Below are 18,275 nucleotides of genomic sequence, written 5' to 3' on the forward strand. Positions count from 1 at the left end.
CTATTACTGAGTTTGGAAAACCCTGAAGTAAAGTGAAGTGTATTATTTCTCTTATTTTAAGGCATTTCTAAATTCACATCAAGTTTAGTTATGTGCTACCTGTAAAATTTTTTTTCTTCTTTGAAAGTAACGGTATCATTATGGATTAAAGGAATTTAAAAACATTATTTCTAAATGACAGTCCTAAAATAACTTTCTCTGAATATGATTTTATTTTTTTACTTGGGTAAGGTTTAAAATAGTGAGATTTTAACTTGTGCTCTGTACTGAGATGTATTTGTTAAAGAAAATATTGTGCAAGTAACCTGTGAGTAGGCATTTTATTTAGCAAATGTATCAGTTAAATGTGTAGTAATAGTAGAATTATTGAGCTAAGGATTATATAGTGTGCTTATAAAGAGATAAAAGTTGCCTGCCATATTTTAAATGCATCTGTTGGTTTGTTTGAGCTTTGTCTTCTGTTTTTATTATGAATGGTTGAGGAGGGAGCGATGACAGTTGGGTTTATTTTGAAGTCTAGAAAGGAATTTTCTGAAATTTTTCTCCTTGAACTTTTTAATTATTATCAGTAGTAGACTGATTGATACATCTAATTTAGACTTATTTTTTAACAGGTTTCTGGTTTTCTGGATATTTTAAAATAATCATTTTCATTTCCAAGGACTTTAAAACCAGAAAAGAAATATCATTGCATTTTAGTTAGTATTTTACTTTAATTTTATGATTTTTTATAACGTTTTTTGCTTTCTTTAATATAATTTTATATCTGGAAAACATTTAAGATAGAATTTATTTATATTATCACTAAACCAAGAGAGCATTTCTAGATTAAATATTTCACTGGGTATTACATTGATGGAGGAAAAAAGGAGAACTGAAAATTTCTATTAGCTCTACTGATATAAGAATGAGGTATCTGTTTATTGAGAACCTGTGGCTTAATAGTTAAGAGCAAGGTTTAAATTCTGCTGCTGCTTGCTAGTTGACCTGGCTTTGGAACATTACTCTTTGTTCTTCAGTCAAATGCCTACATCATAAGTTTGGTGCAAGAGTAAATAAGATAAATATATATAAATCACTTAGGCTAGTGTGTGGTACAGGTATGTTCTGTAGTACCAACTGAAGCTTTTCTGTTTACCATTCTAATTGAGCAGCTGTCATTAGAAAAGATGTTATTTTTTTACACATATGCATATATTAAATCTGGTAGATGTATGTAATTTCTAAAATTCTATAGACAAGAACATCCTATCCTAATAGTTAAAATATGAGTTTAGATAATATGTTATGTGGACCATAAAGGATGTTAACTTTAAATTAATCAAACTAAATTTTTTTCCATTCCAAAGCTATAAATGTTTTTTAAGTTTTCATTGTTGTGTTAATCATAAGTAATAATTGTTAATCAATACTTTTTCTTTTCCTGTTGCTAAAGATACCCTATATTTGAAAATCCCTACCCTCTGAGTATACACGAGTCCCCTGTTACATGCTGCGAATATTTTGCTGATTGTCCTGTGGACCTGATTCCTGCACTTTATTCTGTTGGAGCCAGACAGAAACGTCAGGGTTACAGCAAGAAGGTATGGAACATGAGTTTTATTGTTTAATGTTACATTAATAGATCAGTATTTTAACTTTTCACCTTGAACTGTTTGATAACACCGAATCCTTTCCTAGAGAAAATATATAGGAAATCCTTATTGGAAGCAAAGTCTGTTGTTTACTGTTGTCATAAAAATACATGAAGGTGTTTGGTATGCTTGGAAGCTGCTTTATACAATAATCTTTTTTTTCAGGAATGGCCCATCAATGGAGGTAATTGGGGTTTGGGTGCTCAGAGTTACCCAGAAATAATTATTACAGGGTAAGTAAAAGTCTGTTTTACCAAATAAATCAATAATAGCTAAATATAGTTAAGACTACATGAGCATGAATTAATTAGGCAGACAGTGCTTTCCTTTATGCTGTGACATAATAAGAAATAAGTTTTTTTCTGTAACCTGTCAAATTACCCTAAATTGTATCTTTTTCCTCATTTTGGTGACTATCTTTTTAAATAATATACTTCAAAGAAAGTAAAAATGTAATTTTTTTCATCACATTGTTAACTCATTTGCTTTTCATAGGCATGCTGATGGATCCATTAAGTTCTGGGATGCTTCTGCAAGTAGGTATTTTGAATATCATTGTCATATATTAATGTTATATGTTTTACAGTCATTGCTTTTATACAACCTGTATTGTAATAATTGTGTAACCAACATTTAATTTGAAATTTGGAGGCTGTAAATTTAATACCTATTTATCAAGTATTTGAGGTCAGGATTTTTAATAGATTAAAAGATATTCTTCAGGACATTAATTAGAACTTCTTAACAGAAGTACTCAAATTCTTCAAAATTTCTTCAAACCATATTTTTCTAACTCAGAGATAGGAGAAGCAGGCATATGTTTCAAATCAACAGAAATCTGTAGAATAACTTTAATGCCTGATTCTAAACTTATGCCACGAAATTTGTGTTGTCTTTTTGAGGTACTTATGGTAGTTATATAATGGCAAAAAAGGAAACAATGCTTTTAATGGCTAATGTTTGCAAAACATACATAGCAAGCACTCAGAATCCAGTTAACTCACAATATATTATGTTTCAATATTCGAAAATCATTTTAGGGAAGCAAAATATTCTTTATTATTTTATTATATTTATTTTTTATAAAATCTTTTTGTTACTCATTTTTTTCAGGTTATCTAAATTCATCATGATGCTGATTTTTTTTTTTAGTGAATACAATGAGTATACTTTTTTTTGGTCAGTGAGTACAGTGAATACATTATCTAAACATGTTACAGGAATGTAGACCTAGGAATAAAAATATGGTTCAAATAAATATAGACTATTTCCTTACATAGTATAACTGATTAAATATTACCTTCTATTTGTTCTTTTTGTATTAAATTATCTAACATATTTATCTTTTGTCTAGTAACTCTGCAAGTATTATATAAACTAAAGACGGCTAAAGTATTTGAAAAGTCAAGAAATAAAGATGACAAGCCAAACACAGACATTGTAGATGAAGATCCGTATGCCATTCAGATCATCTCCTGGTGTCCCGAGAGTAGAATGCTCTGCATAGCTGGAGTTTCAGCTCATGTCATCATTTATAGATTCAGCAAACAGGAAGTTATTATAGAAGTCATTCCGGTAATGGTCTAGTAGTTATTTTCAATGTCAGATGTCTGACGTTTTAAAATTTTTGAATTACTTAGAAGGTTATTTGCAGTCAATTTTATCTATACTTTTTAAAAACACCTCAATACTTATATTGCCATCTTCCTTTTCTTTGAAAAATAGTATATTTTTATGTGTATCTTGTTACTGAACATTTAAATCCTTAAATGCATTATATGTTTCATTTGAAGAAAGCTAATCTGAGTACCAGCACACTCTAATTTGGTTTTAACAGAGTGCCATAAATTCTAAAACGTGTGTGTGTGTGTGTGTGTGTGTGTGAACTTGCACATACACATCATTTCAAAACTGAGTAAGAAGCAACTTTTTTTTGTTAAATCCTTATCTTTAAACATCTTGCCAATTTTTACCTTTAAAAATGTTCTTTCCGCTACAGTGTAATAAAATGAACTGTATTTATTGGGAGTCAGTAAGCTATCTCTCACTTTTACGACAGATGCTTGAAGTTCGATTGTTATATGAGATAAATGACTTGGACTCCCCGGAGGGTGAACAGGCCCCACCTCTGCCAACACCAGTGGGGGCCACCAGTCCTCAGCCCATTCCTCCCCAGTCTCATCCTTCCACCAGCAGCAGTTCCTCTGATGGCCTTCGAGATAATGTCCCTTGTTTAAAGTAAGTTATTAAAAAAATACAGATGTTTTGGAAATTATTGTTTAATTTAGATTAATTGTATGCGTTAGTAAAGCTGTGGTAACATTATTCTGTGATGGAGTAAATGGCGTAAGAACAGCTCTGTCTGTGCTTTGCTTTGATTGATCCAACTTATTTTTCTGTGACATCAAGAGGAATATGATTGTATTCCATGATTTTATCCTTAAAGTACTAAGATTTTATCTTTAAACAGTGGACTAGCCTGGTTCTTTCCTCTGTATAGCTCAGTCTTCTAAACCATTGATATTTTTTAGTCCGGATTTATATGTGGATGAAGTGTATGTTTAGACTGCTTTCTAACATTCTGAAAATTCTCTTTATTCAGTCTTTCGAGATTCAGTTGTTTCGTAATCCTTTTTTTTGGTCTTTTTCTGAATCTTCTTTAGCACCACAATATCATTATTTAAATGCTTTTATTTTAGCATTCCAGATTTGAATACATTTTGCTTTTCTACGGGCATAAATTAAAGTTTTCGTTTTTCCTTTCAACTTATATTAATGGTTAAGTTTATCAAAGGGTATGAGCCTTAAATATGGCAGAGAAATAAAACAATGAGGAATGAGTTAAAATCATCAAACAATTTTATGAAAGTCTGATTAAAAGTATTGTATTTACAGAGAAGACAGTGTAATGACTGAAAAGTGGTTGTAGAAAATGTCCAAGAGATTCATTTATAAGAGTGAGGGGCAAAAGCCAGACTGTAGTAGATTCAAGGTAGGGAAGAGCGGTAAGAGAGAAATTTGCATTTGTTAAAGGACCAGGCTTTGTACTGCTTTGCTTTAGATCTGCTAGAATCTCTTCTATTGGTGAATTTGTTCAACAGTTGCTGTGGAGAATGTCTGTGTAATAAAAAATGAGTTCACCCCAAAGATAAGGCAGATTTTTTATATCACAGTTATTTTTAAAGTATAATTTAAAAAATATATGTTTACTTAAATTTGAGATTGTATATTCATTCTATGCCAGTAGCTCTCAAGTGGGGATGATTTGGCTCTGATACACTGGGGAATGCCTGGAAATATTTCCAGCAGTAATACCTGGCACCTAGAGCATGCGGCCAGGGACGAGGCTAACCGTCCCACAGTGCGCAGAACAGTGCCCACAGCAAAGAACACCCAGTTCAAAACGCCATGGTGCCAAGGACGAGAAACTCATCTGATCGAAAAAATGTAGCCACTGAAAGTTAAGCAGCTACTTTCCTCAGAAAGGTCCCCCCCTCCTTCCCTCATGTCCATACCCTCCTGCCTCCTTTTTGCTGTAGTTCTTCCACATGTTTCGCCGGAATGAGACTTGGAAATACAGAATTCTTCATTCTTCCCTTTTATTACTTATTCAGTACTACTTTAATTTAAACTTAAATTTGTAAAGTTTTCATTAATGCCCTTTTTACTGATTTTAATGTTAATTTCTCTAGCTTCCTTTTTTTATCATCATCTGAGGGTATGTTTTATTGCTTAGAGAGAGACAAGGATACAGAGAGAAACATCTGTGGGTTGCATATGCCCCAGCTGGGACTAAACCTCAGCCCGGGCGTGAGCCCTGACCTAGAATCGAACCCTCAGCCCTCCAGTGCACAGGATGACGCTCAACCAACTGGGCCACACCAGCCAGGGCTCCAGCTTTTTGTTAAATTTAATTTTTATAAATATATAAAGTACAATTTTTTTGAGGTTTACTTTGGTAACATTTTTGAGATTTTTGCCTAGAATGCACACATTCATATTCATTAATAACTTCTCTTCACAGTTTGAGTGATACTTCACTTCCTTCCTTTTAGTAATTTTCAAGTGAATACAGTTACTTATTTCACATTGTCTTAAGCCAATTTTTAAAAGTCAGACATATAACCAAATTGATTTATGATAACTAATACTGAGGTTTTTGTTTGTTTTTTGTACGAAACCTTTGTGCCTAATTGGTTTATTGAGAAGAAATGTTTTTATAGTTGCTGTTTTATTTGTTTCTTTTACCAACCAAGTTTTATGTTTTTATGTAAATATTTTAATTGTGCTTCTGCAGGGCATTTGTCCAGACAGACAATTGTTTTGAAATCGCAAAGCCTCCAAACATTGTTTTGATATTTAAAATACATTTATACAGATTAAGGAACTTTTTATAAAAGTTCAACCCCTTGTCTTTAAAAAGTGAACAAATTGATTTACATATAGCAAAACATTAAAGTTGGTACCGTGCATGTAATCAGTGTAGACATAAAACATAACACCTATCCACTCCCCATTTCCTGTGTTTTAAATCTTACATACTCTGTAATTTCTTGATCTGGTTTCTAATTTTTTACCGGTTGCAGATTGTGCAGCAGGTTTGTCTGTCTTATTTTTGTTTAAGAGTTTTTTTGTTTCTTCATACTGGGTAAAATAGGAATTTCATAAGTTTTGTGTGTCTTCATCACCTAAGTCTTAAATGTGCCCATAAATGTACTAAAATTATCCCTGAAATGGCTCTTACTGCTCTGGAGAAAATGGTTTAATGCACACATTAAATAAGCAGGGGGAGGGTGGATACTTTCTTGAACCTCACGTAATTCATACAAGGAGAAAGTAGCACTCTCAGACTCTTCGGCCGATGCTTATGTCAGCAGAGGCTGTCACTGGTGGAGATGAAATGCTGCTCAGTCCTTATTTCTAAGTCTTGAGATGGACAGTTGGAGCTGAATAGTGGGTATTTCCCTGGGAGAAATCAGAACTTCTGCCTTGGCCGGTGCACGGTTCTGAGCATATTGCCTTGCAGGCTTTGCATAGGCCGCAGTGACTAACTTAGTGACTGTTAGGAATACCCCTAGTGATTCGTGTTCACCCTGACATTCGGACAGCATACGGACCCTTCTCTTACCCAGAGTGAGTCTAGCAAGTATCGCAGTACAGGGTCAGGTGTCATGGTCTTTCCTAGAAGTACCAGCTAAGTGATTCAGAAGGGCTCTTCCTGTAAGCCTGGTGTCGGGAGGTTCACCACTGAGTGGTCGTGCTGTTCTTTCACACACTCACTTCACTCCAAGGCACAGCCCTCACAATGCCTGAAGTGACCATGCTTTGCATGTTTTAGAAGAGCAGTTATTGAGAAGGAATTTGAGTAATCAAAAATGTTCTTACTTTAAAGTCAAAGTATATATTTTTTGGTAGGAAAAGTCACACACAAATAAATTGCTCAAGGTTTGTTTTTTCCCCCTCATTCTTTAACTTGTTATGTTTTTGGACAGTTTTCATTTAGTTAAACCTTTTTTTTAAATTTTAAGTCTGCTTTTATAACTTGTTTTTTTCTTCTTCTTAATGCCCGGGCTCCTGCTTCTCCTGTTCTTCTCCCCAGCCTTCCTTGTCCTTTCATCCCTCCCTCCCCACCCTACCCACTTCTCCCTTTCTCCATCCCCTTGCTACCTCCCCCCACTTTATATGTGAAACTTACATGTGATTTCTTATTTTTTTATATTCATTTACACATTTCATCTCCAACTAGATTAAGTGTTTCTAGAGGATAGAATTCTGATTTTTACTTTTTAAAGTATCTACTGCAATTTCATGTACAGAGTTTTGTATATTTATGCATGACCCTGTAATTACATAGGCTAGTAAGATATAAAGGTAACATGTTTTCCTTTATTACAGAGTTAAAAATTCGCCACTGAAGCAGTCTCCAGGTTATCAGGCAGAACTAGTTATTCAGTTGGTGTGGGTGGGCGGAGAACCGCCACAACAAATAACTAGCCTGGCAGTCAATTCTTCCTATGGATTGTAAGTATAATTTATGTGTTTCTCAGCCTCTTCATAGTATTTCATACATTTTTTTTAATTTTTAAAAATTGAAATGATCTTTATTATAGTGTCACTTAAAAAGTTATTGTATAACTTTACTTTCAGACCAAATTCAGTGTTTATTTGGAACATAATTCTCTTCTGAATAGTTATTCTAGTATGGTTATATTGCTTTCTGATATTAAGTTAATTGACTCTCAGACTAGTGAATTATTTGAGGTAAATGTTTAAAGTTACCATATCCTCTCCTGGATGTACTCTCAATTCTTAGTATTAATTGGTATCGTGGAGGTCTAACAGCATTGACCCAGAAGACTGTGCACTAAGCTGATTCTGTAAATGGTCAACCACAGCTATGTAATTTATTCTTCCTACTTCCAAAATTAACTTGTATGGATTGTAAAAGCATAGTAATAGTTTAGTGAAGTATTCATCTGTAGTACAGGTGTACTTATAATTCATAACTTCAGGTATATAGTGCTACTTGTACATACGTTTTATTGTGATGTTTATTTTGTTTTAAAGTCAGCATTGTGGTATAAGAGAAAGCATATGCTGACTGTTCAGTCCCGGGCTGGTTATCAGGTGCAGGTCATGGTCTCCTTCCTTGATGCTAGCCCTGGGGACCTGGTCATCCTTCTTCCTCCTCATAGCTGTTACTACTCAAGTAAGACTGGCTGTAGACTGAGGTGGTTTTCTTTCATGTCTTTTATTTGCTGTCCCACAATGTAAGGGCACAAACCTTCTGCTTTTTAATATTTTATTGCCCACAACCATAAAGGAAACCAAAAGGGAGTAAGAAAAAGAAACAACAGGAAGTTTCAAAGGAAGGTGCTAATCAGCTGATCACAGGCTTCACTTGGTTCATGGCTATATTTTGTTCAGCCCTTTTTGTGTATTTTTAAAATTTGTGTATTTTTAAAATTTGTGAATTTTTAAAATTTTTAAAATTTGCCAAGATTATTTGATGTGAAAATCCATATTTAGAGTTCCCACTGAAAAAAATCTGATTATCTGAACCGTGTCTCCATTGGTGCTTCATAAAAGTCAGCAGGAACCGAGCTGAAGTTTTTTCTCTTTGGATGGGTCGTAGTACAGTATCCAGTCCACCACCATCCTTACCTGTGTGTTTTCCTTACTTATACAGCCCCTCTATGCACTTCAGTTTTCAACTCCTGGCTTAAGGGATCTTAAAGGAATAAAATTTATTTATTTATCATTGATTACCAAAATTTTCCTAAAGATACAGTCCCCTACTTTCCCAGTGGAAGGGAATGTCTTCCCCTGAGAGGCTAAAAACTAGATGTCACATTGCTTAGTGTAGGGATTTATGTCTCTGATCAAGTTGCAACTCCTATGTCAAATTTTCTTTAATGATATTGATTTGTAATCATTAATATCTGCAAAAGATCTACACAGTTTCATGAGAAGCCATATGTCATCCGTATTTTTATGTGTGATAATCTTTTGTTTAAAAAAGAATTTTCTCTAAGACCCATCATTCTTCTTTTTTAGCCTTATAGACTCCATTTTCTTGTAATTATTATTTAGGCTAAAATATTTGCTCTTTTCCTATTCTAGGGTGGTGTTTGGGAATTGTAACGGCATTGCGATCGTTGACTATCTCCAGAAGGCAGTACTCCTCAACCTGGGCACTATTGAGTTATATGGCTCCAATGACCCTTACCGGAGAGAACCCCGGTCTCCTCGTAAATCTCGACAACCTTCAGGAGGTAAGAAGAAAAAAATACTGAATTTTAAGGTTTCTACCAGTGCTGAGTTACTTCTGTGAATATAAGTACTTCAGTTAGGTAAATAGCTTGTCTGATTTAGTCTGATATATAAACTGTCAAAAACTAGTAAAAGGATTGATCCTCTTTTTCTTTTTGTTTTGTATGATTAGATTTTGCTTTTCAGTGTTCTAGGATTTTATCTAACATTGGGAAAGAACACAGTATCAGACTCCTTTAGCTAAATTATGATGACAGGAAAGTTTGTCTCATTATTATAGAGCAGAAGTGCACTTCAAAGTTTTCCCGCTTTTATTGTGAGGCCAACAATTTTTTTTAACTGTTTCATTAAAAAGAATCATTTTCCATGTGAAAAAGTATATGCAAATGTGAGTTTCAGTTCTGTGAAAATAGAGTGTTCTCAGATAGCCTTGAGTCAGTGCAAACCCAGATCCTTTTAGAACGCTCTTTATAGTATTCTTCTGTATTTTCTCGATAGTCTTAATTTTAAAGGTTTTAATACTAATACATCATGAAACACATGTATAGTTAGCTGTACTCCTCACCTTCTTTTTCTTTAACCTCATTGAACACACAGAAAATTGCATTGGGTCTTAGGCACATAGGGGTATGTTAATGAGGCCTCCAGCAGTAACTGGCCTGCAGGCTCCAGTCTCCCCAGGACCTTCCCTGCTGTACCAGGGATTGAAGGGAACTCTGTCTGGGACAGATTTAACCCATTTGCAGAATGCCAGCGCACAGTGACGCATTGGGAGGCTCTGACCTGTACTAAATCAGTCCTTCTGAATTAAAATTCTCTCTGAGATTCATTTCTCAGTTGCTCTCAGGACGTTATGGGCTAATGCTATCTGTGTCACAATTCATGAGAAGAAAATATGATGGCATATAGACCTACTATCTTGTTGGTTGAATTTTTCCCCCCATTTTTGTTTGTGTAATCATTTCATCATGTGTTCTCTTCAGCAGAAATTGTCCCAGCCGTACCATTCTAGTATCTTTGTCTCCTTTTTTTCCTTCCGTTTTTCATTTCTTCACTAAGGTGTGCTGATGGTGACCCCTTGCATGTGCGGCCTTTCTAGCTTACATTCTGACTCTGTGAAAAAGCTCCATTCTTTTTTATGTAAGTTATTTATTCCATGTCAGGAAGATCATGGCATGTTTGTTTTTGTCTGTAAAATTGTTTTTTTCCATTTTTTTAAAGCTTATTAAATAACATATCATTACTTAAGTTCATCTCATGTATGTGAAAACAGCTATTGAAATGTTTGTATCCCAATCCAGTTTCTTTATAAAGTAAAAAAACCTAATATTTAGTGTTATAAAGTTACAACACTGTCATGATAGAGAAGAAGATTTTTATGAGGGAGACAAATGCTTCTAACAATTTTACCACAAACTTATTGAAAAATTTTAGTACTCCTAAAATCACTTTTTCCCTTCATACTTCACTGTAGTTTACATAAAATTTCTAGAAACTAAATACCTAAATTTATCTAAGGATAAAGAACAATTTTACAATGTAATTAAAAAAAAAATTTCTACTTTACTCTGTAGTAAACCCCATATTATTCGTGTTTTTCTTTGATTCACTTTGTGTTGAAGAATTAGTCTTGTGCCTAAACATCTGAGCTTTCCTCTATCAGTTTCAGATGTTCACTTATTGTTACTATGCTCACTTTAAAAATATTTAGGATTATATTGTAAATTAAATAAAGTTACTTTCAAATATGCCTTAACATAGAATATTTTTCTTAATTTCAAAATATAAGTATTTACCTATCAAATAAAATTCAATGTATAGTAATTAGTACAAAAATTTTTTAATTGCATTGGTACAAAAATGAGTCTCGCTGAAGTGTATATTTTATAATATATTCTTGAAGTGTAGCCCAAATATCATCAAACTGGTCTGTCTTTTTTAGTAGATCAGTTTGAATAGAGAAATTTTTGCTATCCATAGATGCTAATGTATGTTCATAAAGAATAAGGTGTCACTTATGAAATCATTTTTTAAGATAAAACTTTACCATTTAAATTTAAATGTTTTATAGCTGTATTAAAATTTAATTGAACTATTGACTAAAATATGTACAATGTTTTCTTTTATTAAAATATGTTTTTATTGATTTTTAGGTGGGGGGCAGGGAGAGGAACATTGATTGGCTGCCTCCTGCACACCCCTATCTGGGAATGGAGCCCGCAACCCGGGCATGTGCCCTGACTAGCAATCGAATTAGCAGCCTTTCAGTGCGTGGGGTGATGCCCAACCAACTGAGCCACACTGGCCAGGGCAAAATTTATTATCTTTTTAAGTACTAGGCCATTATCACTATATTATCACTACTATTAATTTTTTAATTGAGGTATAAGTGACATATTATGTTTACAACATAATGATTCAATATTGGTATACATTGTGAAATTATTGCCATAGTAACTCTAGATAACATCAGTCATCTTGTAGTTACAAAATTTTTTTTTTCTTTTGATGTAAACTTTAAAAATTTACCTCTCTGAGCAACTTTCAAGTATGCAGCACAGTATTATTAACTGTAGTCACCATGCTGTACATTATATCCCGATGACTTACTTTATAACTGGAAGTTTGTGCCTTTTGATCCCACTCACCCATTTTCCACATCCCCTCACTTCTGGCAAGCACCAGTCTATTCTCTGTATCTATGAGCTTGTAGGGTTTTTTATTTTGTTTTAGTTTTGGGGTTTTTTTAGGTTCACATATAAGTGAGATCATAAGGTATTTCGTCTTCCTCTATCTAACTTATTTTATTTAGCATAATGCCTTTGATGTCCATCCATGTAGTTGCAAATGGCAAAATTTCATTCTTTTAGTGATATTTCATTGTGTGTGCACGAGCACGTGTGTGCCCGTGCACACCACATTTTCTTTTTCCATGCACCCATCGATGGATACTTAGGTTGTTACCACATATCACTGCTATTCAAAGACCTGCCACCCTTTATATAAGCAAATATTTTGCCAAGATTAAATGCATACCTGTAATTGCATCTATCATTTTTAGAACTATAAAAACTATTTTTTTCCAGAAACACCAATTTTATGAATTGGGAAAAGAAAACTGATTGTCATTCAAAAACTTTCTACCCAATGAAGGCAAATAATGTATAGTTCAAGATAGAAAACACTTCTTATAAACCCAATTCAGTACTCAGTGTTCTCTGAAAATATTGCTATAAAAGTTTTCTTGATGACTATAGACACTGTGATATCATGTTTTTTACCAAAGGAATGGAAAAGCAAATACTGGTCACATATGCACATATGTCTACATCAGTGATTTTCAACCAGTGTGCTTCAAGAATTTTTAAAACATACAATACCTAACTATTTAGTCAGGGGCGCTGACCTCTCTTCCTTTAGATAGTCAAATAAAAAAATGATAACAACTGACACAACAATCGCTGTCTGTTGCGAATGAATCAAAATTATACCTCTTTGTCAGATTAGCAACAAATAATATTTTTGATGTGCTGCATTTTAGTAATTAGTTTACGTGTGCCATGAGATGAAAGGTTGAAAATCGCTGGTCTACATGATACCTAACTTATTCAGAAGCCCAGATGTGTAACCCCTTGTCTGTTGCCCAACTATGCCAAACTTTTGGTGTATTTATTTGTAATTTTTAAAGAATTTGCAGGAATTCTTTTCATTTAAATCACCAAGCAAATTAATATCCATACTAATTGTTTACTTTGCATTCCCCATGTCTTTTAGTTCTTGTCTAGAGCATAAAATATCTTGCTGCATTTTCTCCTATGAATTTAGGCCATACTATAGATAGATTAGTTTTATATAATTCACATATATCTGTAAAAAGAAAGTATTTCTTTAGAGTTTTTAAAAAAATGTGATGGTATAATTTTTAAGAGGTGTTGTCTTGCAAGATAAGTAATGGGCAATATTTTAAAATTGCAGATGTGGAAGTACAAAATCTATTTTTAATTATTAGTCAAAAATTTTTAAGAGAGGTGTTTGAGACACACATAGGGAAAACCACTTTGAGTTGAGGTCCCTATGATTTAACAATCACCAAACTCTTATTATCACTATTTATTCTTCCTCAGGAGAAATCCAATAATAATTATATCATATGCCCCTCAGATTACTGATTTTAAAGTCTTGCATTATGTCTTAATGTTTCATGAAGAATACCAAATTATCTCTTGAAAATTCTGTTTCTTATTTGTTTAACTGATGACTGATGTATTAAATTGAAGTGTTTTAATATCAAAATTTTCCTGTTTCTGTCTCAACTAATGAGCATAGTGTCAATGCCAGGTATCTGTTAATCTTCTGGGGTTTTTTGTTTGTTTGTTTGTTTTTTAAATGCAGTCATTAAATGTTACTTCAAATGGTAGATAAAACTGCACTTACGTAAACTTGTGGTGTGATTGGTTCTTGGTGTTTTTTTTTAGCAGGTCTGTGTGATATTAGTGAAGGGACTGTAGTTCCAGAGGATCGCTGCAAATCTCCGACTTCTGGTAATTTGTGTTTTATTTCATTAATAATTATAATTCTACAAAACCCAACATAGCATGTCAGTATTCCTTTTTATAGATAAGCATTTAAAATACAACTACAAGGAACTTTGGTGTCATATATTTATTCTTAAAAATCATAACTGTATATTTTCTCGTAAAGTGAAAAGAAATGCCCTAGATAAAAATCTACAACAGTTACCTATTAAGAGTCATATAACTGTTTACTTAGGTTTCTAATGATTGTACTTTTTTAGGGAAAATCTATTTTACTTTTTACCGTTGGATCAGATGGTTTAGTTATCTAGTCTTGTTTTTGCTCTGGGCATGCCTGTCATCATTTGGTACAAGAATACTCTAATCCTTGAATAATGTCCATTTACATATGAAAAATTGTTAACAGTTGTACTCTAATGGTTACTGTAAACAATTAGAATATTTCTAGACTGTTTATATTCTTACTTTTTGATCAGAGTAATATCTAATATAATTTTATAGCTATATTAAAGCAGTTGTCCTTATTTATATATAGGTCATTATGTAACATTTATATATTAATATTTTAGAGGAACTTTTAGTAGCTTTTGAGTCTCCATAATATTAAGGGGATCCTGAATTTATTATGTTTTCAGTGGACTGAAACTTTGCTAATCTTTAATAAAGTTGACTTCATAATTTTAACTACCATATTTATTTAATCATTCTGACTGGGAATTTTCATCAACTTTCTGCTGGAAAGATTTTCTTAGCATAAGGTGACATTGTCCTTAGATTCTTACCTTTAGTTGGTTCTACTATATCAGAAAGATGGGAAATATTGAGAAGTGTGTTTTACTTTACTCTCTGATATTTCAGTTTAGCATTTTATGAGATACACGACTGTAAAAGGTTTCGTGTTGTTTTCTTTTTTAAATTGTATTTTCCTGATATTGCACAAGTGAATCATTTCTTAAAATATATCCACCTTCTAATTTTCTTAATCTTTAAATTTCATATTGAAATTCACTCATCAGACTAACAAAGCATTGAGAACAGGAATCATTCACGTAGTTAGCACACACTATTGAGCCTGAGCATTGGTGGAGTAAAGTTTGAGTGAATAATATGGAACAGGTAACTGTTTCCCATGTCATGGTGCTGGAGTCATTTCTTAACTTGGGGTTTAGAACTATAATGCCTTTTAATTATTGCTGCTCTTCCTCTGATCATATTCAGTACTGGCCTGTTCTTCTCCCTCTCTAAACGCCATGTGATGCAGTTGTATTATAAGGCTATAAACTGAAGTGAATAATTTGGACATGAAACGTATTGTCTTTTAATTTATTAAATAATATCAAAAGTATTTTAATAGGATCCAGGCCAAATAAATTAAGACTGCTTTTTATCCTAAGCCAAACTTTCAGTAGGTATGTATATCTAGAAATTTGGAATAACTCAACAGAAGGTAATTGTAGTTAAGTATAGGAGTATATTTAAATCTAACTACATAAATATAAAAACTGCGTAAGATAAAACCCTCCAAATTGTCTCTTTTTGTACCAGAGAAATCCACACATCCTTTAACATTTTCAAATGTAATGTGCTCTTTGGTCCACATGAAAAGACAGTGTAGTTTTAACAGAGAAATTTATATGACCTCATAACATTGATAAGTCACAAATACTTACCTTTATATATAAGAATCTTAGTTTATTTAGTTTAGTTCTTGATTATGCTTTGAAAGATATAAGCATTCTCTGAAGAGTTATATCTGTTCCTGCATCAGGAATGGTCACTTTTACAAAACACAAATCTAACTTTAGTAAACAACAGTTGTGCCTGAAACATGTTTTATATAGCAGGATATAGACATTAGTCATACATAAGTACTCAGATGTACAATAAGAACTAGAATAAAATTCTGGAAACCTTCCTCTTTGACACTTACTGTTACATCTTGTGTCTTTCACTGCTTGTCTGTTTTTAAATAGTTAACAGTTTTTGCTACCTGTGGTGGGCCAGTTGTCTTACTATTTGTACATTTGTAACTTTTGTCTTTGTTCCTACTAGCATTCTAATAAGGACATAAAGGAGTAATTTATTATCATTCTTCTCACCAATACATGCAAATTCTACTAATTTAGGATGATCAAAAAAGAAAAATGGATGGGGTGAGTTTGAGGTTAATGTAAAGGACCACAAGGGGATCATGTTATTAAAACCATTGAAAGTAGTAATTAAATTACTAGCCTCAAATAATTTCTGCAGTGCAATGGGAAATAAGTAAGATAAATAAATAGATAAATGATACAATATAGATTATTAAAACCAATATAGTTAATAGAAAACTGTATCAATGAGAGAAGAGGAAATGTGTAACAGTGGGTTGGAAGTTAAAGTGAGTTCCTCAAATACTAAGAGAAATTAGTATTATAGAAATTAATATGCCTTTTATCAAAACCAATGTATTTACTCAAAATAATACATATAAATGAAAAGAAACTTTTTTGAAAAGGTTTTAAATCTCATAATCAACATTTGTGATCCCAGCAGTTTAGTCAGTATCAAAATTATATTCAAAAATAGTTTATCTTTCCTATTTATTTTTAAATATATCAGACTCTCTGAAATATAAACTTAGTTCTACCATCCTGAATTAACATTGAAAATTACTACTTCCATCTCCTTTTGATCTTTACTTTGAAAAACTCACATTGCTTCCCTTAGAGCACTTTAGTAGTGTTGGATTTTTTTATTTTTTTTTAGCACTGCATTCAGAATTCATGTGTGTGTGTATTTATGTTAAAATGATAAAAACATTTGTTAGATTACTTCAAATTGTAAAAGCCACACATACCATGATATAAATAGTGCCTTCATGAATTGCCATATACCCTAGAAAAAACAAAAAGTTGCATGTATTTTCTATGTTTAGTTAATCATAGAATTCGGTAAATATATTCAAGTAGGACATGCTGAGAACAGTTTTGGAACTTTTTCATGAGCTATCACAAAAGTATGGTAAGCAGTGGTAGGCATTTTCAGTTAGGGGGAAAAATCTATAAATCTACTTTTTAAATTTACAATTATGAAAATACCAAACATGTAATTTTATACTTATGTTTAGATATGTTATCTTGCTACTGCTCTACTTTCAAATATATGAAATAAAACAAGTATTAATAAATTTTGTACATTTATGTGGCTATAGTTAGTATGAGAGATGAAAGTGATATTTTAAAATATATAGCATCTTATTATAACCATTATCTTCTTTAAATCTGAATTACATTTATATGAAAAATAAGTATGTTTTTTTCTATTCCTGAAAATGTTACTGAGCTCATGTTACTTATGTGAATTTTTTATATAGGATTTATGAGGATCTATAAATGCTATTTAACAAAAATTACTAGGTTTTTAAAGAGTAATCCTTTAAGACTATTATGAAGTAATTGGGTCCTGCCAATGTTGTCAGGTTTTACTTGGTCTGCAAAGAGACACCTCAAAGATATTTTCCACCTGGCCAAAGAAAGCAAGTATGGTTTTGTGACACAAGTGGAGGTCAAATTTTGATGTTATTTATTAAGGTTCGGTACTTTCACTGGGATAAAAAAGGAAATAAAACCAGAGAAAAACCCTTTTACTTATTGCCAATTATGTTTGAGGTATTTGCTTCTAATGGAAAAGCTTTATTCTTTCGGCAAATGGTTACTAAGTGATTTCCACAGGCAAAACTTTGCACTAAGTGCAGAGGGGATGGTAAATCAGTTGGGAGGCCAGCTTTTCAGAAGTTCAGTCCAGGGGGAAAGGTCATATGTTTGTAAACTTAAAATATAGGTATTAAGAGATTAACATCAGATAAAATGTTATGAGAATTCAAAGGAAGGGGAGTGATTTATTTATAGTTGAGGAGATTGAAAAATTTAATGGATGAGGTATCATTTTAACTATTATAAAGAGTAGATAGTTTAATTCTAATAAAAGTCAACATAATGAAAGATGTGTTAGAAATTAAAGAGTTACTATGAAAAATTAGAAATACATTTTTAAAGAAAATGACAAAATCATAATTATAAAAAGTATTAGCCCTGTCTGAGTGGCTCAGTTGGTTGGAGAGTTGTCCCCTACACCAAAAGGTTGCAGGTTTGATTCCCGGTCAGAGCATATATGGGAGGCAACTGATTGATATTTCTCTCTCACATTGACGTTTCTCTTTCTCTCTCCCTCCCTCTCTTAAAATATAAAAAAATATTAGAAGTCACAGCTGAAATAAAATTTAATATTTCTTTCCTTATAAATTTAAATAAATATTTGAACATAGCTAAAATTATAAGTATATCCTTAGTAT

General features: G+C 32.5%; 1 protein-coding gene across 8 annotated transcripts in view; it reads left to right on the forward strand.

The window, feature by feature from the left end:
• Window positions 1-18,275, forward strand: part of STXBP5 (syntaxin binding protein 5) — a 135,034-nt gene that overhangs the window by 79,408 nt on the left and 37,351 nt on the right. For 3 of the 8 annotated variants that reach the window (XM_016223934.2, XM_016223930.2, XM_016223932.2), the window contains exons 12-19: window positions 1,436-1,583; window positions 1,800-1,867; window positions 2,130-2,170; window positions 2,989-3,209; window positions 3,694-3,872; window positions 7,530-7,655; window positions 9,258-9,409; window positions 13,883-13,948. In XM_016223934.2, the coding sequence (XP_016079420.2) occupies window positions 1,436-1,583; window positions 1,800-1,867; window positions 2,130-2,170; window positions 2,989-3,209; window positions 3,694-3,872; window positions 7,530-7,655; window positions 9,258-9,409; window positions 13,883-13,948 (1,001 nt within the window). Of the gene's footprint in view, window positions 1-1,435; window positions 1,584-1,799; window positions 1,868-2,129; window positions 2,171-2,988; window positions 3,210-3,693; window positions 3,873-7,529; window positions 7,656-9,257; window positions 9,410-10,466; window positions 10,548-13,882; window positions 13,949-18,275 lie in introns of all 8 variants that reach the window. The other 5 variants (XM_016223926.2, XM_016223929.2, XM_016223931.2 and 2 more) reach the window with 3 other exon arrangements.

The sequence above is a fragment of the Miniopterus natalensis genome, chromosome 5 (assembly GCF_054644295.1).
Source record: "Miniopterus natalensis isolate mMinNat1 chromosome 5, mMinNat1.hap1, whole genome shotgun sequence".
NCBI classification, from domain to species: domain Eukaryota; kingdom Metazoa; phylum Chordata; class Mammalia; order Chiroptera; family Miniopteridae; genus Miniopterus; species Miniopterus natalensis.